The sequence below is a fragment of the Anomaloglossus baeobatrachus genome, chromosome 3, assembly GCF_048569485.1.
Source record: "Anomaloglossus baeobatrachus isolate aAnoBae1 chromosome 3, aAnoBae1.hap1, whole genome shotgun sequence".
Classification (NCBI taxonomy): Eukaryota; Metazoa; Chordata; class Amphibia; order Anura; family Aromobatidae; genus Anomaloglossus; species Anomaloglossus baeobatrachus.
In genome coordinates this window covers 383,195,620-383,221,527 of record NC_134355.1, presented here as the reverse complement: position 1 = coordinate 383,221,527, position 25,908 = coordinate 383,195,620, and the positions used below count along the sequence as shown (strand labels likewise).

Below are 25,908 nucleotides of genomic sequence, written 5' to 3'. Positions count from 1 at the left end.
ATCCCCGGGTTTAAAGGTCCGCATGGTGGCTTGTCTATTGTAGCGGCCGCTTTGCGCAGCCTGAGCCTCCTGTAAATGCTCCTTCACAATTGGCATGACCGCGCTTATGCGGTTCTGCATACCTAAAATGTGTTCGATCACACTTTTATGGGGGGTGGGCTCTTGTTCCCATGTTTCCTTTGCCAGGTCCAACAATCCCCGGGGATGTCGCCCGTATAACAATTCAAAAGGCGAAAACCCCGTGGATGCCTGTGGCACCTCTCGTATGGCAAACATCAAATAGGGAAGCATCATATCCCAGTCTTTCCCGTCTTTTGAAATCACCCTTCTTAGCATGGTTTTCAGGGTTTTATTGAAACGCTCGACTAAACCGTCCGTTTGAGGATGATACACAGACGTACGCAACTGCTTGATCTGGAGTAGCCGGCATAGCTCTTTGGTCACTTTAGACATGAATGGGGTCCCCTGATCCGTAAGGATCTCCTTGGGCAATCCACCCGGCAGAACACAGCAAACAACTCCCGAGCTATAAGCTTTGCTGCAGTATGTCTGGGAGGTATCGCCTCGGGATACCGGGTGGCATAGTCAACGATCACTAGGATATGTTGGTGCCCTCGAGCAGACTTTACGAGGGGCCCCACCAGATCCATCCCTATCCGTTCAAAAGGGACTTCTATAATGGGTAACGGTACCAACGGACTGCGAAAATGGGTCAGGGGTGCAGTAAGCTGACACTCCGGGCAGGTTTCGCAGAACCGTTTTACCTCCCCAAAGACCCCGGGCCAATAGAACCTTTGCAATATTCGCTCCTGCGTTTTCTTGACCCCTAGGTGGCCACTCATCAGGTGTTTATGAGCCAAGTCGAGGACCCGCCGGCGATGCGGCTGGGGCACCACCAACTGTTCTACCCCTACGCCCCGTATTTCATCTACCCGGTAGAGTAAATCCTGCTTAAGAGCGAAATGGGGGTACCTTACCTGGGCACCGGGCAGCTGTGCCACCCCGTCAACTACTGTCACCCGACTCCGGGCATGTATTAACGTAGGGTCCTGGAGTTGGGCTGTCCCAAACGTATCCGGGGACGCCTCCAACTCCGGGATGGGCTCGACCGTCTCAGCCTCTCCTGCCAATACCTCTAGGGGCGACCTATCGGGTTCACACTCTGTCCCTATCATGGTGACCCCTACGGCAGGTGTCCCGGATTCAGGATTGTAGGGCTCAGGTCCCGGACCGACCAATATCTGAGGGGACTTAGAGGGTCCCCTCCATAAAGTCCAAAAATAGGGCAGATCCCTTCCTAGGATCACGTCATAAGGAAGAGTGTTAAGAAGTCCCACCTCATGTTGCACCTGACCGCAAGGTGCTGTGATGGTGACAATCCCCGTGGGATAGTCGCGGCGGTCCCCATGTATGCAAACCACCCCCACGGTGCGTCCTGTGGCCTTTACTTTAGCTCTCAAGGTGGATCGCACAAGGGTCACTAAGCTTCCGGAATCCAACAATCCTGTAACCGGACATCCATTCACCTGTATTTGGCACAAGTGGGGCTCCGTCTCTGGGGAGACCAGGTCAGCGGTACACACCACCTGAGCATACATTGAACCCCGCCGGGTAACCCCACAATCCATGGGCTCCGTGGTGAGTGGACACTGGGCTTCCATATGTCCCACCCGCTGGCACCGCCAACATCTAATGGGGACGGAAACCCCCTTGACGGGTTGTCGTTTAGGGTACAGAACCTTCCGGACCTCAGGAATGGCGGCCGCGGCCTCAGACGGGACGGTAGGGGACTCCTGTACCGTTGTCAGCGGTGGGTCCTTGGCCCTAGGCTTGGAGGGGCCGGACCGACGGGCGGTACGCAAAGTCTCAGTGTCCCGTATCAAGTCCTGCGTAGCCACATGCCGCTCTACCAGGGACACTAATTGGTCCAGGGTACTCGGGTCACCCTGTCCGACCCACCGTTGAACGGTGACGGGTAAAGTGCGCACAAAACGATCCACTACTACCCTTTCCACCATTTGCGCCGGGCTCAGAGTGTCAGGCTGCAACCACTTTTTTACAAGATGCAACAAGTCATAGGCCTGGGAGCGTACGGGTTTGGCTTCCTCATAGAACCACTGATTTACCCGCTGAGCCCGTACATAGGTATTCACCCCCAACCGAGCCAGTATTTCGGCTTTCAGGGTCACATAGTCAATGGCGTCCTCGGCACAGAGGTCCAGGTACGCTTTTTGGGGTTCCCCCGTCAGATAGGGCGACAATACCTCAGCCCACTGCGGGGTCGGCAGCTTTTCCCGCTCGGCCACCCGCTCAAACACCGCCAGGAATGCTTCCACATCATCACCCGGGGTCATCTTTTGCAACGCTTGTCTCACCGCTTTCCGGACGCTGCCGTCGTCACCCGGTCCCGGGGTTGTTGCTGCCGGTCCGGCACGGATCGACTTGGCCAGGAGAACCATCTGTTCTTGGTGCCTTTTTTCCTGCAATTGCAAGGCTTGCTGCTGACGTGCATTGGCCTGCTCCATCTGTTCTTGGTGCCTTTTGTCCTGCACTTGCAAGGATTGCTGCTGACGTGCATTGGCCTGATCCATCTGTTCTTGGAGTTTTTTTTCCTGCACTTGCAAGGATTGGAGCAGGTGTGCATTGGTCTGTTTCTGCTGTGCATTAGCCTGAGCCAAATGCTTTAGTATGTCCTCCATGGCGTCGCCGGGTCTGGGCTGTAGTATAGCCGCTCGAATCCAGGACATGCGCAGCTGGGTCACCAGGGATGGATGCTACACCTCACCGGCTGTCATGCCCGCATTCTCCACCATATGTGAGGTAGCACGGTCGGCTGCGCAGCAGAAGACACGGGATCCAGGCATGAAGGTTCACAGCACACGGTTTTAATGTCCAAACAAAAGTCCATAACACAATACATGTGCCTCTCCAGCAGAAAACTCATGGAGTTCTGTTCACTCCCTCACACCCGGCACACCTGCCCTTGTTCCTGATTCTATTTAACCCTTCCTTCAGCCTGTAGGGAAACAGCATTAACCCTAGAGTGGATTTACTTTCTATCATGGAGTGAGCACAACCGGGGCGAGACATACCGGCCGTCATAGATAACCCCGGTCACAGTCTCACACCACCTAATGTGAGAGCAGCATAATAGGGACAGACCCAGTGTCGTCTCAGAGAAATCTACTTATATATCCACTTATGAGACATTTCTTCCCTTCTCTCCCACAAAACTGAATTCAAGCATGTTCATTTGTCATGTAAAAGAGCATACTAAAGGGAATATGCTTAGTGTAGTTTTGGTAATCTCTTGCTGATAAAACTGATGCCATGTAGCCCTTCATAATCATGAACTTTCAAGAACCCCGCCACCACCACTGATTATCATCTTTCTGTGTACACTGTGCATAGGCAGAAAGCTGCCAGTCAATGGTGTGGGCGGGGGTTACACAGAGCTCAGTATTCAGAACACTGAAATCTGAGGCAGAGAAAACAGTAATTCTATCAAAATGACAGCATGAAGCTCAGTAAATAACACATCACTAGAATCACTGTCTCTGCCCCTACATCATGCTGCTATCAGATGGGGGAGCAAAAACCTGATGACAGATTCCCTTTTTTTTATTTATTTATTTTTTATTGTATTAGTGGGTATGGCCTTTATGTATAATAATTGCTTTTAAAGCACCTCTAACAACTAGAACTATAAAATGTACACATTATTTCATATGAGTAATTAATAATATAAAAAAAACTCAAACAATGGACCAGTAAGGCATTTCTTTCTTCCTCCCTCCAAAAACAGATTTAAAATCAACCAAAATGTCTGCTGTACCCCAAAATAGTACCAATGAAAAGTGAATACAAGTTATCACCACATTACATGCACCCTGTGCTCTTAAGCGAGTGACTGTAAAATACTTATACATGGAGATACAAAATAAATCTACTACTACTACTAGTATATGATGGTGAATGATCCAGTTTATTACTGGTAAAAATAATGTTAGGTTCCTCTCTACCACTAGTGGTGTGAGCTCCACCGAGGGCAGAGGATGATAAGTTGCCATTTTTCGTGGTGTGTTTATCCATCGGCACTCAGGAGAGGAAAAACCCCCTGTGGGGGAAACCTCTAGGGAACCATGGCCTAAGGATAAGTGCCCTTCCCTGGGGGCACGAGGCAACATGTCATCCAGAAATGCTGGTCCGCGGTCATATTAGTGACTCCTGGTAGGATTTTCATGGTCTACAGCTTCTTCTTGTATTCAGACACTGCAGATGCAGCAACAACCCCTAGCCCTGATTATGGCTGGGCAGAGGAGTGGATATGGCTACAATGCAGGTCACGGCCCTCAGGACACTCCTAATGCTGGTGGAATGGGAACCGGTGAACAGCAGTTCTCATAGCTGTTCACTTCCAGCGTTTTATCCTCCTCCAGATCCCATGGAAGGCGTCCTTCACAATACTGCCAAATGTCCTGCCGGGGGAGATAATAGATTAGAAAGGATTCTTATATCCCAGTAAGACACATGAAAGGCTATGTGCGCACGTTGCGTACAAGCCCTGCAGAAATTTCTGCAGCGATCTGAAGAGCACATGTGCGCTTTAGATCGCTGCAGAAATGTCCGTAGTGAGCGCCGATTCCATGCGCTCTGCCTGCAGCTCCTGCCATAGACAGAGCAGGAGCTGCCGGCAAAGCGCAGGAAAGAAGTGACATGTCACTTCTTTTTGCGCAGCGCTTCGGCAGTAGCCGAAGCGCTGCGCTCTTAGACGCCACGTGCGCACGGCCCCTGCACAATCTCCATAGACTGTGCAGGGGCCGCAGGACGCATGCAGTTACGCTGCGCTACAAAGCGCAGCGTAACTGCATGTTTTTACGCAACGTGCGCACATAGCCAAATAGGGCTGTCCTGAGAAGAAAACATTTGCAGACTAAAAGCAAATAGATTACACACTACAGTAGATTCTGTTGATAGATCCATGAAGTTGTGGAGGGGCCTATGAAACCCCCTTATCCCCGTTACATTTACACTGACTCACCTGCGATGGGGGGTTACAGGCTTTGATATCGGTTTTATGACCTTCCATCCATCACTGGCAAATGTAAATCCACAGAAGAGTTTTTGATCTTCTTCAGCTATTGGTGGTTTAATGGATTTAATGAAGGACGGCACATGTTTTGTCTTATTTAATGTCATCACTTCTGGCTGCAGAGAGAAGATACAAGAACCAGTGTTCATAAAGAAGAAACATAACAAAAATACTACTGCCACTATTTTCACATTTACTTACAGGGGGTAGCTGGAATGGTGGACACGCTCTGGCTTCCTCTATATCTGCCCAGTTGATCTTCATAAAGAATGGATGATCTCTTATGCTGTCCACAAATTTTTGCCGACTTTCTGGTGACTTATCCAGGAGCTAGGAAAATATAATAAATACGATTATTCAATCTCCACTCGTCCTCCATTTTCATTGTGTATTTCATTAGATTATCTGCTGTATTATTGAGATGTGTCTTTATACTCACCCCCTCAATGATGGTTTTGACTTGGGGGTCCAATTCCTTTGGGAAGACTGGATCATCATTGATTATTGATTTAATGGTGGTCTCATCAAATTCACCTTCATAGAATGGATGTCTGCCAATAGCCATCTCGTATATCACAACACCAGCAGAGAACCAGTCCACTGCCGTGTTGTAGGGCTGCTCAAGAAAAATCTGTGAAGACATGAAAAAGACAATAAAGCCTGCTTTACACGGTACGACCGATTGTGCGATTTCACAATCGATCGTACCCGCCCCCGTCCTTTTTATGTCACGGGCAAATCGCTGCCCGTGTCGCACAAAGTTAGTAACCCCCGTCACACATACTTACCTCTCGTGCGACCTCACTGTGGGCGGCGAACGTCCACTTCCTGGAGTGGGAGGGACGTTCGGCGTCACAGCGACGTCTCACGGCCGCCGGCCAATAGAAGTGGAGGGGCGGAGATGAGCGGGACGTAAACATCCCGCCCACCTCCTTCCTTCCACATAGAGCCGGCAGCGGCCGCGGGAGGCAGGTGAGCTGCTCATCGTTCCCGTGGTGTCACACGGAGCAGCGTGTGCTACCACGGAAACGATGGTCAACTAAATTAAACAATATTATGGAACCTAGCGAGCAGTACCCGACTCACGATTTGTGAGCGATAGTGCGTCGCTAGGAGGTGTCACACAGGCCGGCATCGCCAGCGATGCCGGATGTGCGTCACAAAATCCGTGACCCCGACGATCTATCGCACGATAGATTGTCTGGTGTAAAGCAGCCTTTAGAACATTGTTCAGACAGCAGAAGACATGGAAATGTCCAGCCTTGTACACAGTGATCACTCAGGAACATGTAGATGATTACTCACCTCAGGAGCCCTGTATATATAGGTTCCTACCCAATCTGAAGTCTTTTTATCGCCAAAGATATTCATCACGGCAAGACCGAAATCAGCAATCTTCAAGTGACCAGTGCTGTCCAGTAAAATGTTCTCTGGTTTTAGGTCTCTGGCAAAGGAAAGAGTTTATAAAATGCGACAATTATTATATTAGCCGGGCTGATGACGTATTATGGCCTGAGATATAAAGTGTCTACAGTGGGCATGAGGATGAGGGTATAGAAGTGTTTATGCCAGGTCTACACAGAAGAAGACGTGCTGCACCTACCTGTGTATGATGCCTCTGGAGTGGAGAAACTGCAGCCCACAGATCAGCTCAGCGGCAATAAATCTAATGAAAAAAAGATAAAGGAAATAACATCCATCATTGCAACCACTAAACTGTGAGACTAATAATAACAAAAATCTGGAGTGTTTCCTGACAACCGTCATTTTCATCTAATATATCCATGTTCTGTCTTACCTGGTGACTGCAATGGGAAATGGGGCATTGGTTGTCATGATGCCTCTAAGGTCTCCTCCACTCAAATATTCCATGACGTAGAAGACATAGTCCTGTGATAAAACAGAAGAGATAATAGGTGTTGTTGGTATAGTCTAGATATGGGGCACTGGTGGTAATGTTATAATTAGGGATGATCGAATACCGCAAATATTCGGTAACGCCCATATTCACCGAATGTGTCGCCGCTATTCGACTATTTGTGAATATTCGATGCGCAATGTAAGTCTATGGGAAACCCGAATAGTTGCTGAATAGCAACTATTCGGGCTTCCCATACACTTACATTGCGCATCGAATATTCGCATAGCGGCGACCTATTTGTCGGATATTCGCGAAACCGAATATTGCCGAATATTTGTGATATTCGATCATCCATAGTTATAATACATGTAATACTATGGTAGTGACCTAGAAGAACTTTGCACACAGATGGCCTTATAGACTGGCATTGATAAAATATATAGAAGATTCAGAGCTGTTAGATCGTCAGCCTCTTACCTGGGACTGGAAGGTAGAAAAAGCCCGAGTAACGAATGGACTCTTCCTAGTCATCTCCAGGACCTGTCGCTCTATCAGGACTTCGTCTCTTGAGTCCTCAATTAGGAGCCTCTTCTTCACCACCTTCACTGCCACTTGTTTTTGGCAGGCCTGATGTGTGGCCAACATGACCTGTAGAATACAGAGCATTAGAACTGGAGAAAGGCCCGTCCTGCCATGAGACGTGCAGAGAAGATATGAAGCCGTGATGTTCCTAGGGTCATATTACTGCTCCACATCACACACATGAGGAAGACATCACCACAATTCCTAATACTTACTTTACCAAATCCGCCCTCTCCAAGAATTTTATGGAAGGTGAAGCTCTGGGGTCCAGTCACAATGATGGGAGATTTAGCTGGGTTTGTCCCTGATGGAGAGAGGAGAAATAAGATGTATTATTCCTAAAGTGGCCTCCTATAGCAATTACATCATGGGGTAGAACAATATTAGAGGGTATCAAAGCGAAAAGGCCCAAACATCATAATAGGTGGGATATTCTAAAGGTTCACAATTCCATCAGTTACTACATTGGGAGCTATTGGCTCTCGGGGTCTTAGATCTGCACTCACCTGACAGCTGCTCAGTGTCAGCTTTGGGGGACACGCTGGATCCATCAACAGCTTTGTCCCACATCACTTCTCCCCTTTTCCTCTTGTTTTCGATACACTCCTGTATCGGGCTGCCAGGTCTTTTTGAAGCCTTGGTAATGCTTTGGTTGGTGCCATCTTCCTCACTCTCCGGTGTTACTATTTTCCTTTTTTTTGGCACCTCATCTATGATCTCTCTCTTTCTTTTCCTCAAACTCTCCATATTCAGCTTAGTGTCAGCTTTGGGGGACACGCTGGATCCATCATCAGCTTTGTGCCCCATCACTTCTCCCCTTTTCCTCTTGCTCACGATACTCTCCTGTATCGGGCTTCCCGATCTCTTTGAAGCCTTGATAAGGCTTTGGTTGGTGCCATATTTTTCACCCTCTGATGTTTCTATTTTCCTTTTTTTTGGCACCTCATCTATGCTCTCTCTCTTTCTTTTCCTCAAACTCTCCATATTCAGCTCCATAGATGAAATTCTGGGCTGAGGAAGGTCCTGTCCACCTCTGGAGCGCTCCCGGATGGCGCCTGGAACTGCTCTTCTAACAGGCCTTCTAGTAATCGGTATTATATTTTATATAAATCCAAAATTTGCTAAGCGCAAGTAAAAATCGCCTTCACCCACTAAGTGATGAAAACAAATGGACGATATTCAGGCTGCAGCGACATTCTGATGACTGTTCCATGACATCACATAGGCATTGTGATATCATCACATTCTAAAGGTCACATGACATCAGAGGAGCCAGTGACTTGAGCCTGGCTGTAAAGTCTGTGTTTTTCAACAGTTAAATCTTTTTATCATTTATCAGTTTCCATTTGAGCCCATAAAACACCAAAATAAAACTTTTCCAATACAAAAAAAATAATTTATATCAATATTTTTTTTTTACATTTTTTTACACCATTCATCACTTAGCTTGTATAATGTAATGTAAATAGTATAAAAATTAATATAACGGGGTAATAAAAGCGCTGCTGAATATGACAGACAGGAAAAATATCATCATAAGAAGTCATTAAAAGAATAGGGGTGACACGTTTCAGTATGGGACAGATGTCTTCATCAGACCAGGCTTGTATGTTAGCAGTACAAGAGACAGAGATTAAATGGACAAAAAGGAGGAATGAAGAGTTAAACCTGGACATCATGGAGTTTAAAATTGCGTTTGTGAGATATCTCCTTTATTGTAAATGTATTCTACATAATATTAGTTACAGGGGGTCACTTTATTCAGACGATCTCACCGTTCACCTGTATGAATGTAATGTTCTCTGAATTTCTCATGTGGTCACTAAGGGGTATTTTGCACGTTGCGACATCGCTACTGCGATATCGTCGGGGTCAAATCGAAATTGACGCACATCCGGCGCCGGTAACGACGTCGCAACATGTAAAGCCTAGATGCGCCAATAAACGATCTGTAGCGTCGGTCATTTTCATAATGTCGCACCAATAGGAGATACGATGTTGTTCCTCGTTCCTGCGGCAGCACACATCGCTGTGTGTGAAGCCGCAGGAGTGAGGAACATCTCCTTACCTGCCTCCACCGGCTATGCGGAAGTAAGGAGGTGAGCGGGATGTTACGTCCTGCTCATCTCCGCCCCTCCGCTTCCATTGGACGCCTGCCGTGTGACGTCGCTGTGACGCCGCACGAACCGCCCCCTTAGGAAGGAGGCGGGTCACCGGCCAGAGCGACGTCACAGGGTAGGTAAGTGCATGTGAAGCTGCCGTAGCGATAACGTTCGCTACGGCAGCTATCACAAGATATCGCATGTGCAACGGGGGCGGGGACTATCGCACTCGGCATCGCTAGCCGATGCTAGCGATGTAGCAGCATGCAAAGTACCCCTAAGGCTTGATCACAGCCATGTCTGTCACTGAGCGGCAGCGGATTCTTCTGACCCGAACTCACTGCAATGAGGTCACTGAATTGGACAGTGACAACCAGATGTGTGAATATGGCCTAAAGTTCATATATATATATATATATATATATATATATATATATATATATAAATATATATACATACACAGTACAGTCCAAAAGTTTGGACACACCTTCTCATCTCTACAACAACTGTTAAGTGGAGACTTTGTGCAGCAGGCCTTCATGGTAAAATAGCTGCTAGGAAACCACTGCTAAGGACAGGCAACAAACAGAAGAGACTTGTTTGGGCTAAAGAACACAAGGGATGGACATTAGACCAGTGGAAATCTGTGCTTTGGTCTGATAAGTTCAAATTTGAGATCTTTGGATCCAACCACCGTGTCTTTGTAGAAAAAGTGAACGAATGGACTCTACATGACTGGTTCCCACCGTGAAGCATGGAGGATGAGGTGTGATGGTGTGGGGGTGCTTTTCTGGTGACACTGTTGGGGATTTATTCAAAATTGAAGGCATAAAGAACCAGCATGCCTACCACAGCATCTTGCAGTGGTGTGCTATTCCATCTGGTTTGAGTTTAGTTGGACCATCATTTATTTTTCAACAGGACAATGACCCCAAACACACCTCTAGGCTGTGTAAGGGCTATTTGACAAAGAAGGAGAGTGATGGGGTGCTACGACAGATGACCTGGTCTCCACAGTCACCAGACCTGAACCTAATCGAGATGGTTTGGGGTGAGCTGGACCGCGAAGTGAAAGCAAAAGGGCCAACAAGTGCTAAGCATCTCTGGGAACTGCTTCAAGACTGTTGGAAAACCATTTCCGGTGACTACCTCTTGAACCTCATCAAGAGAATGCCAAGAGTGTGCAAAGTAGTAATGAAAGCAAAAGGTGGCTACTTTTAAGAACCTAAAATATAAGACATATATTTTCATTTGCTTCACACTTTTTTTAGTATTTCATTCCACATGTTTTAATTCATAGTTTTGATGCCTACAATGTGAATCTACAATTTTCAGAGTCCTGAAAATAAAGAAAACTCTTTGAATAAGATGGTGTGTCCAAACTTTTGGTCTGTACTGTATATATATTCGCAAAACACTAGAGAAACATTATACATCCTATATCTAATACCCGCTGACAATAATTGAAAACTCAGAGGAAACATTGTGCCCATGTACCATATCTATTCAGACTAATTTTATTAGCGACCTATGAAGTACTGGGTATGTCATGGCTCCCTGGTACTTAAGGACCCATGACATATCCAGTACTTCATGGCGAAATCGCGGCCCCGGAGCTCCAGTGGCTGCGATTGGTATACAGAAACCTTACATTCGGGGAGGGGACCTCTGCTTGACCTCAGGAGTGGTGGTGTCTCCTCCCCGGACCTTCAGAGGCTGTGATTGGCTGACGAATGTTGCTCAGTCATTCACAGTCACTGTAATGTTTCAGCTCTTGAAAATGGTTGAAACACTGAAATCCAGCCATGATCAGTGCAGCTGTAGCACTGACCATTGGCTGGAGCTGGGTGATCTCTGTTTCATCCGCCCCCAGCTCTGATTAGAGAGACAGGCCTTGTGACTGATCTCTCCAATCACTGTGGATCTGGGACCGGTGACCGCTCCTCTCAGATTCACTCTGTCTGTGGAAGCTGAGGAGAGCAATCAGTAAGTTATAGCCACTGCCTCCTTTCAGCCGCCGCCACTGCCCCTGATCCGCCGCAACTGCCCCCATCTGCTGCCTTCCCTCCATCCTCCACCGCTCTCCCTATCAGCCGCTGCCCCCGATCTGCTGCTCGCTCTCTCCCATCCTCTTCATCTGCTGCCCCCTCCTCTCACCCGCCTCCATTTGCTGTGAGCCTCCATCTGCTGTGAGCCTCCATCTGCTGTGAGCCTCCATCTGCTGTGATCCTCCATCTGCTGTGAGTCTCCATCTGCTGTGAGCCTTCATCTGCTGTGATCTTGCTGTTTAGATCCATCCTGTAAGGTAGCTATCCCCAATTTCACCTCCTACTCCCCTTCCACCCTCCCCCCACCTCCCCCATCCTTCGCCGCTCCTCCACCTGCTGTGCCTTCTCCCATCCTCTGCCGCTCCTCCACCCGCTGCGCCCTCTCCCATCCTCCGCTGCTCCTCCACCCGCTGCGCCCTCTCCCATTCGCAGCGCCCTCTCCCATCTGCCGGCGCCGCTCCTTCTGCCGCCACCCTCTCCCAGCCACCGCCGCCCTTTCACATCCACCGCTGCTCCACCCATTTGCTGCTCCCCTTCATCTGATGCCCCCCATCTGCCAATGCCCTTCATTTGCTGCTGCCCCCCATCTGCTGCTCCCCTTCATCTGCCGCTTTCCCCCATCTGCCTCTGCCCTTCATCTGCTGCTGCCTCATCGATCTGCCTCCATCTCTCCTGTGATCCTGCTGCTTTTCTGATCCATCCCGTAAGTATTGTTCGCGGCTCTTTTCTAACTATCCGCAATCTCACCTCCCACTTCCTCTCCACTCAACCCCCCCCGGCCTGCTTGCCGCCAAGCTCTGATCAGCTACGTGATTGGCTGATTAGTTTTGTAATTGCTCGAGTTTTTGCTATTTTTGTGCACCCCAAATAAAAAAAAAAATGACAAAACTTGAACAATTAGGTACCTGATCAGCAAGTGTCCTGCAGCCGTACTTTACTTTGGACAGGACTTCTTTTTTCCATCCCACTTAGTGCCCCTCCCTTTTTGCAGCACATCTGTGCGTGATTCCTAATATTTCTTTATGCCATGGGGGGTCTAGTTTCCAAAATGGGGTCACATATGGTGGAGCTACACTGTTTCGGCACATCAGGGGCCCCCCCAAACGCAACATGGTGCGGCTAACGATTCCAGCTAATTTTCCGTTCAAACAGACAAATGACGCTCCTTCCCTTCTGAGTCTTGCTGTGCGCCCAAACAGTGGTTTATCTCCACATGCGAGGTATCTGCGTGCTCAGAAGAAATTACCCAAGAAATTTTGTGGTCCATTTTATCCTGTTACCCCTGTAATAATGCAATATTTGAGGCTAAATTAACATTTTTGTTGCAAAAAGTAAAATGTTAATTTTTTTCCTTCCACATTGCTTTAGTTCTTGTGAATCACCTGAAGTGTTAATAACCTTCTTGAATGTGGTTTTGAGTAGCCTGAGGGGTGCCGTTTTTGGAATGGTGTCTCTTTTGGGTGTTTTGTGTCATGTAGACCTCTCAAAATCACTTCAAATGTGATGTGGTCCCTAAAAAAAGTGGCTTTGTAAATTTTGTTGTAAAAATAAGAAATTGCTCATAAATTTTGAACCCCTATAACTTCCTTATAATTTTTTTCCCCAAAAATTGTGCTGATGTAAAGTAGACATGTGGGAAATGTAATTTATTAATTATTTTGTAGATAGACTAGAAAAGAGAAGCGCTGATAGGGTTTTACCAGATAAAACACACGGTTAGCAAATGGTAAATGCACTCACCGATTGAGGTTGTGAGAGGTCACAACCACCACAGATAGCATGAGATAATGGCAGCTGCAGCGGCCCCACGTGTTTCAGACTTCAAAGTGGAGAGGGAGAAGGGGTTAAACCCGCGCAATCCGCCAGTAATCCAGAAGAAGATGTTGATAAATTAAACAATCTTTTATTCCATGGGTCTACGCGTTTCAAGGTCTAAGACCTCTTCTTCAGGACCAGTAAATCAACACACTGAGCGGCCGGGAGGCAGGTAAGGAGAGGTTCCTCGTTCCTGCGGCGTCACACATAGCGATGTGTGCTGCCGCAGGAGCGACGAACTACATCGTTACTGCTGCAGTAACGATAATCGAGAATGGACCCCCATGTCACCGATGAGCGATTTTGCACGTTTTTGCAATGATGCAAAATCGCTCATCGGTGTCACACGCAGCAACATCGCTAATGCGGCTGGATGTGCGTCACAAATTCCGTGACCCCAACGAGTTCGCATTAGCGATGTCGCAGCGTGTAAAGCCCCCTTTAGTTTACTGTATGCAACAGATCTGACACAGAGTTTTTAGATTTAGCAATGCAGCAGAGTTGAGAAAGCTTCCCCCACTAGACCAGGCTCTCTACATACAATGTCTATAGACAGTGAGCTGCTAATTACAGCAGTGGGTGTGCTGGACTAGTTGACCTCTAGCTGACCTAGTCCAGCAATGATAATCTCCTGAAGCTAAGAGAAAAAACATTGCAGGTAAACAACGGGACACTGTGTGATATATGAAAATCTGTGTGTTAACCATTACAGCATGCTGTCTTCAGATTACATAGCAAAAACCTGATGACAGATTCTCTTCAAAGGGAATATGTCTTCAGGTATTTGCAAATATATATGATACCCTAAGTTCAATGATCTAATGATCTATCACTTAAAATCACTATTTAATCTGCTGCAGGTCTACCAGCTCGTTTAATGCTGTGTGCTGTGTAACTCCACCCAAATCAATGAGTGGCAGCTTTCTGCCTATGCACAGAAGACTGCCAATCGGTGGCGGGGTGGGGTTCTGAAAATGGGGGACTACATGGCAGCAGGTTACAAGCCCTTTAGTGATAATCTCCTACTGATAATACAGTGATTTTATTAAAACTGCAGCAAGCAGCTCAGTAAGTGACACATCTCAGGAATCCGAGTCTGTGATTCTGTAGTATGCTAATCTCAGATTCAGTGGAAGAAGCCTGGTGACAGATTCTCTTTAAATTATTAGTATAGGTTATTGTTTTTGTGTTCATTGGACTTGTTAAAGAAAAAAAAAAACATCTAAATTTAGCCCCGAAGTGACAAACTGTATCACAAGCTTCATCACAGCCTGCACACTCCTTTTCTTGTCTGTAGCGTTGGGCAGAACCGTAATGTAGCTGTAATTGCCCGATTTGTCATAGTAAAACTTGACAGGTGCCCAATATTGCTGCCACTTTTTACATGGTTGAAACAATACTGATGTTTGTGCCGAGTACAAGGTGACGGTTGTTAATTTTTATTCTGAGCTACAAAGCAGCAGAACAGTTAATGCATTTGTTCACCTTATTGTCAAGCGGAGTACATGAATCTTAACAACTATTTGAGGGAAGATCCCCTTTGATCAGATTAAAGTGCCTATCAGGCTCAAGGCTTTTTTTGCGCTACTTGGTCTCTTGTAACGGCTGTGATCAAACGCATTTGTGAGTCTTTTTTTAGAAGTGTGCAGATGTGCCAGCTGCTGCCAGTCTCCGCTGCCTGCTCACATTGGGAGATTCTTGCTTTGCTTTTCAATTATATTGCTATCTAAGAGAAAACGTCGATATAGTGCAAGTTGAGGGTGATGGTGTTAATCATTATATTTCCCCTGGTGAAGCCTACTTGTTTCAGGGAGTAATACAGTTTTTGTGTTTCTGTCTTTAGGAGCAGGAATTGTATCAGAAAGAAGGCCTTGGTGTGAATGAAGTGCACTATGTGGATAACCAAGACTGTATAGGTAAGTGCATACCTACGCTTTATTAATGGGGTCCATTACAAATCGCTCAAGTGTACTATACAACTCTAAAATACATGAAAACTGAGGAAAACCCCTTTAGGTTAAAATTTCAGTTAGTTCATAAAAAAAGTGTTAAAGATAAGCTGTCAGCACAATTGCGTAATGTAGAGTAAAGACACCGCTGTAATACTGATTACGTTAATACCTTTGGTGAAAAAAAAATCTGGTTTGTTGTTGTTCTTTAATCACCAATTGAAGTTTTCTTGCAATTAGATTTTGGTTCAGAGGGGCTGAATTGTGCACTGGGTCTTCTCCTCCCTGTCTGTGATTCCCCAGGCCCCTCTGCCTCCTTCTGGTCTGTGAACCATTCAATAGAAAGGAATACGGGTTAAGCCACGCTAAAACCACAGAGTACAAAAGATTGATTGATTCCTTTATATTTGTTCACAGGTCAACTCGTTTCAGAGACATCCATCTCCTTCATCAGGACATAAAAGGAACAGCATGGTATCAGCTCCACAGAGGTCTCTATATATACAAGTGAAATGCCACGTCAGAGGACCGCCTGCTCCAATTCAAAATAAGGCGGGACGATCAACTGTTACAATACTGGTCAAAAACATAAATAATTGCTTGCATAAAAGAGATAAACAATTGCCCAAATATATGTGGATTTAAAAGTATTGCATAAAAGATTAAAAGAAATGACAAAAATCAAAAAACAATTAATTATAGACAGAACGAGAAAAAAATCAACCAGTGGGTTTAGAACTCAAAAAAAGAGTGGAAAGAATGTGGACAATCATGGATAAGACCATCACTTTTTCTTCGAGTTGTCATTTCTTTTAATCTTTTATGCAATACTTTTAAATCCACATATATTTGGGCAATTGTTTCTCTCTTTTATGCAAGCAATTAGCAATTATTTATGGTTTTGACTAATATTATAACAGTTGATCGTCCCGCCATATTTTGAATTGGAGCAGGCGGTCCTCTGACGTGGCATTTCACTTGTATATATAGAAACCTCTGTTTAGCTGATACCATGCTGTTCCTTTTATGTCCTGATGAAGGAGACGGATATCTCTGAAACACGTTGACCTGTGAGCAAATAAAAAGGTATCAATCAAATCTTTTAGACCCTGTGGTTTTAGCGCGACTTAACCCGTATTCCTTCCTGTTGAATGGTTCATCTCCAAAACATCGGGGCTGCTGCTGACCACCATTACTACATGTGCTATAAGTGGTTGTGACTCTCACAAACCTGTAAGGTGAGTACAATCCAAGTACTAACTTTATTCTTTATATTGGGTAAGACCCTATTGCGCTCTTATTTCCACAGCCCATATCTGCTTCTGGTCTGTGAATAGCAGGTCATTGCTGAGATTTCAAACAGGAGGCAGATCATTTACAGAACAGAGGCGGGGGGAGGGACCGGGGAATCACAGACAGGGAAGAGAAGACCCAGCTCACAGTCCGGCCCTGTGCACCAAAATCTAATTAGAAGAAAACTTAAAATGGTGATTAAAGAAAAACAGCAAAGCGGATTTCTTCACCAAAGGTAACAATTTAATCAGTATTATAGCACCATTACAGTCATGTCTTTACTTTACAAAATGATGCTCACAGATTCTTTATAAAGAATAATCTCAAATATGGAACGACAACATCAATCCATGGAGTTGCATATTAGGCAACTTTCATACTGCGATCCTCTCCCCGGTCAGTGGCCCAATCGGGGCTTTTGTTCGAACCCCCCGCAAATGGGTTTTACACGTATGCGCCAACGGGACCACTGACTATAATAGTTCAGACAGTTTCACAGTTTTCTCTGTCGTGCACCATTTTCAGGAGTATACGCCTTTTAGAGGTGGACACCCAGGCGTAGTAGACTGCGTCTGAGTGTCCATCTCCAGTAAGCATATACCTCCGAAAATCGTGCACGGCACAGCACATGGTGACTCCGTCTGCACCATTATAGGCGGTGGCCCTATCGGCTCATATGTCCGAAACCTGTTTTGCGGGAAGTTCAGACGGATCCCTGACGGGGCCACTGAACAGGGAGAGGAGCGCAGTGTGAAAGCGGCCTTTGCCCTATTGATCACATAATGCATTTTGATGCAATTTTGGCTGTTTTCACAGTCATGACTTTTGGTATTCTTGCCTAAGGGTGTGACTGAAGTCCCATTTAAAAGGAAAATGATTAGACGAATGACTGTTCATATAAATGTTTCTTTCCTATCATCACCTCATATAATAGGGGTAATAACAGCGGCGCAATCATTTGTCCGACCATACTGTTCATGATGGCTCCATGTAAAGAAAAACAAACCTGCGCCAATTGACTTATATCATTGATTGTCGCTCTTTAGAGGAAAATGATGTGCCTTTGGAATCGGGCGTTACATTGTGGACGTGTTTTCTTGTGGTTGGAGTTACGTCTTTCTCCGTCTCTGTGTTAGAGATGCTCTTAACGTGCAGGAGCATATTCCTAATATAGATGAGTTCAGTGTCCTGACTGGAATAGTTAAATGCTGCCTTGGTTTTAATTTCCTTTCTCTGTTCCTAAGACAGATGTGCAATTCTCTTTCCAGAGATAATTATCTGGTGGAAGAAATGTTAGAATCTTAAAGCGTTCTTTTAACATTGCTAATGCTGGCAGCACAGGAACTTTGCCGCACTGTTATGTGGCAATGCTTTTTTATGTGACATACCAACCTGGCCCATGTTTTTCTACAGATCTGATTGAGTCAAAATTAGTGGGTATCCTGGATATACTGGATGAAGAGAACAGACTTCCTCAGCCTAGTGACCAACACTTTACATCCATGGTTCACCAGAAGCACAAGAACCACTTCCGCCTTACGGTAAGAAATCCTTGTATTGGGTCATAGGGGTAATTACCTTGACCTGGGTCAAAACTAGATGAGGCAAGTATAAAATATTTCTTCTAAATGATAACCTCCCTTTTGACATACACTGTACAAATACACTCCAAGATTTGTGTACCAGGTACTGCACTTTGATTGGATCTACCTAGCACAAGTGTACAATATTATTAGTTATCTTTATAGGACCATGTTCTTCAGTCAGTGATATGTAAGCCACGTGGCTCATAGCCCTCAGCTGGGTGGCATGTTCACGGACTTATGGCCAAATGCGCAGAAAGTGCACACATATCCTAACCATTGAAAACTGTCAAACTGAGTTATATAATACCAGATTTCACTGAAATCTGCAAATGTTTGCATTTATAAATCTCCAATTTCAAGTGTAAAAGGAACTTGTCAGCTGATACATGATGCCCAAACCATGGAGCGCATGTATCAACTACTGGCTGTATGATCAGAGCCAAGTATGTTTCACACTGAAATACTGCAGCATTTCAGAGGAATACATACTCTAAATAGCCCTCGGGGACCGAGCTGCACTGTGCACTAATCGGACAGGCGGGTCCCCAGCAACGTTTCCCCACCCAATAACAGTGACTTGCAGGTCTCTGCCTATGTGCTTCCTTTCAATTGTAATAAGCTATGGAAGCAAAATCTCAGGGAGATGGATAACTTGCCTACAGGTCCTAACAGCTCATTTACATATTAAGAAAATGTGCATTACTCTAGAATAAAGCATCAGATAGCCCATAAAAAAAGAAAATGTTACCTTGACATTTCCTTTTTTTGGGAATGTATAAAAAAAAAGGCCAGGAGCTGACCGTGGAACTGACCATGAACTGTTGACATCAAAGAGTAGAGTCCAGCTGCTCAAATGGACTAGACTACAGATCGTTTCCAACATCGATTTGACCAACATAGCTGAAGATTTTCATAACAGTCTCCACAACCGATTGATATCATTGGACAAGGATGAAATAAAGCCTGAGGAATTCTTTTTTCAACCTATATAACTATTAGAGCAAATTTTAAAAAAGGGCTGGATTATTTCCTCAGTACACACAACATTGTCGGTTATAAATGATTTAGTGACAAAATGTATAATAGATACTAGGACTGATTCTTTTTATTTTTTTTAGTAATGACCTTGTGGATGGGATTGATAGTAAAGTGTCAGTCTTTGCTGATGACACCAAACTATGTAGGATATTAAAAACTGACCTTGATAGTAAAATATTACAAAAAGATCTGGATAAGATGTCAGAAAGGGCAGATACTTGGCAAATGAGATTTAAGGTTGATAAATGTAAAGTAATGCACCTAGGACGGAGTAATCTTATGACTGCATATACATTAAATGGAAGTAAACTCGGGACTACAGAACAGGAGAAGGACTTGGGTATTCTGGTTACAAGTAATCTGAGCAAAAGTACTCAATGTCAGACAGCAGCTGCTAAAGCAAACTAGATTTTAGGGTGTATGAAAAGAGAAATTAGATCCCGTGATCCCAACGTATTGTTACCCCTCTATAAATCACTTGTAAGGCCACATCTGGAATATGGGATCCAGTTTTGGGCTCTACATTTTAAAAAGGACATTCCAAAGTTAGAATTAGTTCAAAGGCAGCTAACTAGACTACTACAAGGAATGTAAGGCCTCCCATATGATGACAAGTTGAAAAAGTTAGATATGTTTAGCTTACAAAAAAGACGTCTCAGAGTAGATCTCATTTATATGTATAAATACATGTGTGGTCAATATAAAGGACTGGCACATGACTTATTTCTTCTAAAGACAATATTAAGGACCAGTGTGCATACACTGCAAATGGAAGAAAAGCAATTCCGGTAGCTAAATAGGAAAGGGTTCTTTACAGTTAGAGCAGTCAGACTGTGGAATGTCCTACCACAAGAGGTAGTAATGGCAGACACTATAACAGCTTTTAAAAAAGGGCTGGATGATTTCCTCAGTACACACAACATTGTTGGTTATAAGTGACTTAAGGACAAAATGTAGAATTGGTGGAGGAAGGTTGAACTAGATGGACCTAGGTCTTTTTTCAACCTATGTAACTATGATGGAGGAAGGTTGAACTAGATGGACCTAGGTCTTTTTTCAGTCTATGTAATTATGGACACAGAGAAGAACAATTATTACTTGAGAAGCCAGAAAGACAATAAATAAGAGGCAGAGGAGACCCCCTGTTGCCATGGTTAACAAAAGAGACCCCAAAGGTTATAGAAGAAAGACAAATGGCAAAAGTAAAAGGTGACAAGTAGGATGTAGACAACATCAGTAAAAGACTAAAAAGAGCCATTAGAGCAGACAAAGAACTTTATTACCAAAATATATATACAAAGATCGAAAACAAACATCATTGGCAAGACCAGGAACTTATACCAAAGATTAAAAAGAAACAAGAAAATTTAACCTAAAAGTGGGAATGTTAAAAAACGCCAACCGTAACAAAGTGAGCCAGAAAAGATCAAGTAAAGGTGGAAATAATACATGGAGCACCTGTAAATGAAATACGGGAAGAAACTGAAATTGGAAATGGTAGTGAACTGAGCATCTTGAAAAATGATGTCACTGCTACTATAAGGGGTACTTTGCACGCTGCGACATCGCAAGCCGATGCTGCGATGCCAAGCACGATAGTCCCCGCCCCCGTCGCAGCTGCGATATCCTTGTGATAGCTGCCGTAGCGAGCATTATCGCTACGGCAGCTTCACATGGACTCACCTGTCCTGCGACGTCGCTCTGGCCGGCGACCCGCCTCCTTATTAAGGGGGCAGGTCGTGTGGTGTCACTGCGACGTCACACGGCAGGCGGCCAATAGGAGCAGAGGGGCGGAGATGAGCGCGATGTAAACATCCCGCCCACCTCCTTCCTTCCGCATATCCTATGGGAGCAGCGGTGACGCCGGTAGGAGATGTTCCTCGCTCTTGCGGCTTCACACACAGCGATGTGTGCTGCCGCAGGAGCGAGGAACAACATCGGACCGTCGCGTCAGCGTAATTATGGATTACACCGACGCTATACCGATGATACGATTACGACACTTTTGCGCTCGTTAATCGTATCATCTAGGCTTTACACACTACGATGTCGCCTGCGATGCCGGAAGTGCGTTACTTTGAATTTGACCCCACCGACATCGCACCTGCGATGTCGTAGTGTGCAAAGCCCGCCTAAAGCTAATAGAACTAATAAGATCTTTTGAAGCAGCAGCTTATGTCGTCCCATGCCTGTGTCAACAGATATTGATAACTGGTAAATTGCCTAAGGAATGGACAAGATCATTTTCTATTCCTATTCCTAAGCAGGGAGATGCTATCGACTGTGGAAACTATCTGACTATTGCGCTCATACCTCAAGCTACCAAAATACTTCCAGATCTTCCAGAGACGGCTACAGCCTTATTTTAAGGGCTCTTTTCCCTGCGATTTTCATGTCCGAGTGTGATCCAATAAAACATCGGATCGCACTAGCACCAGTATTAATCAATGAGGCAGTATCCTCTTGCCTTTTATTTGTTGACACGAACCGTGCTCTCGGTGTAATTACAGCATGCTGCGTTTTGCAGCGATTCTCGGCTCATGCACCCCCATACAAGTCTATGGGAGCGTGTGAAACATCGCACTGCACTCGCATGTTATGTGATTGCAGTGCAATATACGCAGAGACAGACAGCGGAAGAGATGGGGAGAAAGTGCTCCCTCTCTCTTCTCCGAGGTTGTGATACGATCGCAAGATCGCATCATAGTCGCATGACCCTTGGCTGACGCACTCAGCACAGGGTCATTAGCATATTGCTTCCGATGCTCTTGCATCAGAAGCGGTACGCAAGTGGAAAAGAACCCTAACAAAGAGCTTCCAGAGGAACAAGCAGGATTTAGAAATGGCAGAGGAAGAAGAGATGTCATTGCTAACCTTAAATGGTTAATGGAGAAGGCCAAAGAATACAACAAGGAGCTATATTTCTGCTTCATCGAATCGGAACCTTTACATTGACCAAGAAGCAACAGTCTGAACGGCACACGGTGACACAGCATGATTCAAAGTAGTGTGAGGTGTCGGACAAGGCTGCATCCTGTCACCATTTGTATTCAATTTATATGTAGAAGCTATTTTCATGAAGGCTGGACTTGCCGAAAAAAGGAAAAGGAATCAAAATTTCTGAAGAAATCATCAACAATTTTAAATATGCAGACGATATATAACGTTGATAGCAACAAGCTTGGATGGAATGAAGGACTCCTACTCAATACAATGAAGCCAAAGATATTGACACCTGCCAGGTATGACTGGGACACATTTGAGATGGACGGCGAAATAATGGAAGTTGTCAAGGACTTCAACTTACTCAGATCATCAATGATTGCTCAAAATGCAGCAATGACACCATAATGCCGGCGTCACACGGTACAATATATCGGGCGATATGTCGTCAGGGTCACGTCGTTAGTGGCGCACATCCGGCATCGTTAGACATATCGTAACGTGTGACACCACCGAATGACTGTGAACGAGCAATAATACTCACCTTATCGTTGCTCGTTGACACGTTGTTCATTTTCAAAATGTCGGTCCTCCTTCTGTGCGCCGGTTGTTCATCGTTCCCAAGGCAGCACACGTTGCTCCATGTGACACCCCGGGAACGATTAACTGCAGCTTACCTACATCCCGCCAGCAATGTGGAAGGAAGGAGGTGGGTGGGTTACGTCTCGCTCATCTCTGCCCCTCCGCTTCTATTGGGCGGCCGCTGTGTGACGTTGCTGTGACGCTGAACGTCCCTCCCCCTTCAGGAAGAGGATGCTCGCCGCCCACAGCGACGTCGCTCAGCAGGTAAGTCCGTGTGACAGGGGTTAACGATTTTGTGCGCCATGGGCAACTAATTGCCGGGGTGGGTACGATCGCTCATGCAATCGAACGATAGATCGTATCGTGTGACGCCCGCATTAGTCAATAGGAGAATAGCTAAGAACAAATCAACAATGAAGTCACTGGATAAGGTCTTAAAATCAAGGAACAATTCACTGGCAACGAAGACACGACTCATACATAGTCTGGTCTTCTCTGAAACCTGGATTATGAAGAAACCAGACAGAAGAAGAATCAATGCCTTGTAAATGGGGTGCTGGAGAAGGTTGTCATTAATACCATGGATGGCAAGAAGAACAAACAAATCAATTTTGGAACAAATCAAGCCAGACATTAACCGAAGCAAGGATCACCAAGCTACATGCAAAAAGAGCAATCAGTGGAGAAGGACATAATAATTGGAAGAATAAAAGGAAGAAGGTGAAAAGGAAGACTAGCAACCTGATGACTCGATACAATCAAAATCACAGCGCAGAAGACCCCGGTGGACCTATCCTATGCTTGCAGTAGATAGATCTTCCTACAAAGCGTTCATTCATCAAGTTACCATAGCTCGAAATCGAGCTGAAAGATGTTAAATAATAATAAACAATGAAAGCAAAAAAGTGACTACTTATTAGCTAGCACAAAGCTCCTTTATATGTCACTGTACCATTCCCTATTGCTATGTCCTTCTTACACTTCTCATAGTTATCATTCTCTTTTCCTTCACTTATCTTTTCATCCCATATTTAATCTGTGCTTTAACTTCAGGGAGCAATCAGACAAATACATGATTTTCCTTGAAATTCATGTCCTTTGTACAGGAAAGCCTCGCTGTGCTCATAAATCTGAAAAGTTGTATGCGTGGGTGAGCTGAAGTGGCTGTGACTATTTGGTAATTTAATTGTGCGTGGTTTGTCCTTAGAATGTTCTGGTTTCTGTGTTTAGTGTTTATGATAAACTGCTGTGTATAGATTTTGTTTTTATGCCTCCCATGAGCCTTCTCTCGAGATGGAAGCGCCATACTGTATGTTCAGCTGACATGTTGCGCGGACTTCATTGCGTTACCTTTTTATCTATGCAAAACAAATGACATCCTTGATTTTCAGCATCAATAGAGAAGCTTTTTATGGCTGCAGTTGGAGACGCTGCTCTTTTCCCAATTAAATCTTTTCAGAAAAGCTTTTCTGGGAAAGCGCAGGAGATTTCAGCTGGAGTATCGGCAGTGAGAAATGACTATCTCCTCTGAAAGGCAAACATTTCACCTGACCATAAAGATGCATTTAAGGCCTGGAATAGCGGAGTGATAAATATGCATCACTGCTTTCTTGTTTTGCCAGTGATGAATTCTGGAGTTGATACGATCTATTACCCTTCTTCCATTTTTTTTTATTTTATTTGCACATGCAGGTAGCGTCTTACAGTGTCACATACAATTCGGTATCATAAAGTTATTAATGTCTGTATCATGCGTGTGTTGAAAAATAATGGCGCAATTCAATTTATTCCTTTTATTGCAGATCCCCAGAAAATCTAAACTAACGGTGCACCGAAATATCCGAGATGACGAGGGCTTTATTATCCGTCATTTTGCAGGGGCTGTGTGCTATGAAACGGTAAGATGAGTTTTGTGTTTATTTTTATTACATGCATAGATCAGTTTATCAAGATATGGATCACTAAGAATCTATGAGCTCCAAAAGTGGGGTCATAATGGTTTGGCTTTCCAGGCTTGGGGCTCAGACAGTCATGCTTACAGCATGCACAAATGATTTATTTCTCTTTGTACAGTGCTGCCAAATTTTTGGGTAAAATAAAATATATAATAATAATAATATTTATTCACTTATATAGCGCTATTAATTCCACAGCACTTTACATACATCAGGAACACTGTCCCCATTGGGGCTCACAATCTAGAGTCCCTATCTGTATGTCTTTGGAGTGTGGGAGGAAACCGGAGAACCCGGAGGAAACCCACGCAAACACGGGGAGAACATACAAACCCTTTGCAGATGTTGTCCTTGGTGGGAAGTGAACCCAGGACCCCAGCACTGCAAGGCTGCAGTGCTAACCACTGAGCCACCGTGCACCACCATTCGCCATTCACATCAGTCTCTGTCTCTGTCCCCAATGTGGCTCACAGTCTGCGTCACTTATTTTGATTCCATATTGACCTCTAAGTATGGTATATATTTAGAATCATAGAATATTAGAGTTTGAATGGACCTCCTGGGTCATCTGGTCCAACCCCCTGCTCAAAGCAGGATTCACTAACTCATCCTAGACAGATGTCCGTCCAACCTCTTTTTAAAGACTTCCATTGAAGGAGAACTCACCACCTCTTGTGGCAGCCTGTTCCACTCGATCACCCTCACTGTCAAAAGTTTTTTTCTAATATCTAATTTGTGTCTCCCCCCCATCAGTTTCATCCCATTGCTTCTAGTCTTTCCTTGTGAAAATGAGCATAAAACTGATCCCTCTACATTGTGACAGCCTTTAAGAGTAATTTAGAGTGAAGAAACCCAATAAAATATGGGGATAACATACAAAGCTCATAGAGATGTTGGAATTTGTCGGATTTTAAGCCAGGACCCTAGCGCTGCAATACAACAGAGCTGTTTAGGGTTGGGTGCAGTGTTATTACGGCCATCATGCTATGTGCTCAATCAGTATTTGGGTGCACTCAGTTACATACCCCCCTTCCCCACTGATGGACATTCAGGTCTTTTAAA

General features: G+C 45.0%; 3 protein-coding genes across 7 annotated transcripts in view; 1 reads left to right on the top strand and 2 right to left on the bottom strand.

The window, feature by feature from the left end:
- MYO6 (myosin VI) overlaps positions 1-25,908 on the top strand; it is a 363,126-nt gene that overhangs the window by 205,730 nt on the left and 131,488 nt on the right. For all 5 annotated transcript variants that reach the window (XM_075340184.1, XM_075340183.1, XM_075340187.1 and 2 more), the window contains exons 15-17: positions 15,344-15,416; positions 18,156-18,283; positions 24,694-24,789. In XM_075340184.1, coding sequence (XP_075196299.1) covers positions 15,344-15,416; positions 18,156-18,283; positions 24,694-24,789 — 297 coding nt within the window. The remainder of the gene's footprint in view (positions 1-15,343; positions 15,417-18,155; positions 18,284-24,693; positions 24,790-25,908) is intronic.
- LOC142295323 (protein kinase C theta type-like) lies at positions 4,071-5,911 on the bottom strand. Its single transcript, XM_075338433.1, has 4 exons — positions 5,532-5,911; positions 5,294-5,422; positions 5,042-5,208; positions 4,071-4,478 (listed from the first exon to the last, which is right to left on the bottom strand). Exons 1-4 carry the CDS (start codon positions 5,733-5,735, stop codon positions 4,412-4,414), a joined length of 567 nt encoding a protein of 188 aa, XP_075194548.1. The 5' UTR covers positions 5,736-5,911; the 3' UTR covers positions 4,071-4,411.
- Positions 6,368-8,657, bottom strand: LOC142295816 (protein kinase C delta type-like). The gene is made up of 6 exons (XM_075338908.1): positions 8,042-8,657; positions 7,751-7,839; positions 7,431-7,601; positions 6,891-6,982; positions 6,696-6,758; positions 6,368-6,536 (listed from the first exon to the last, which is right to left on the bottom strand). Exons 1-6 carry the CDS (start codon positions 8,529-8,531, stop codon positions 6,368-6,370), a joined length of 1,074 nt encoding a protein of 357 aa, XP_075195023.1. The 5' UTR covers positions 8,532-8,657.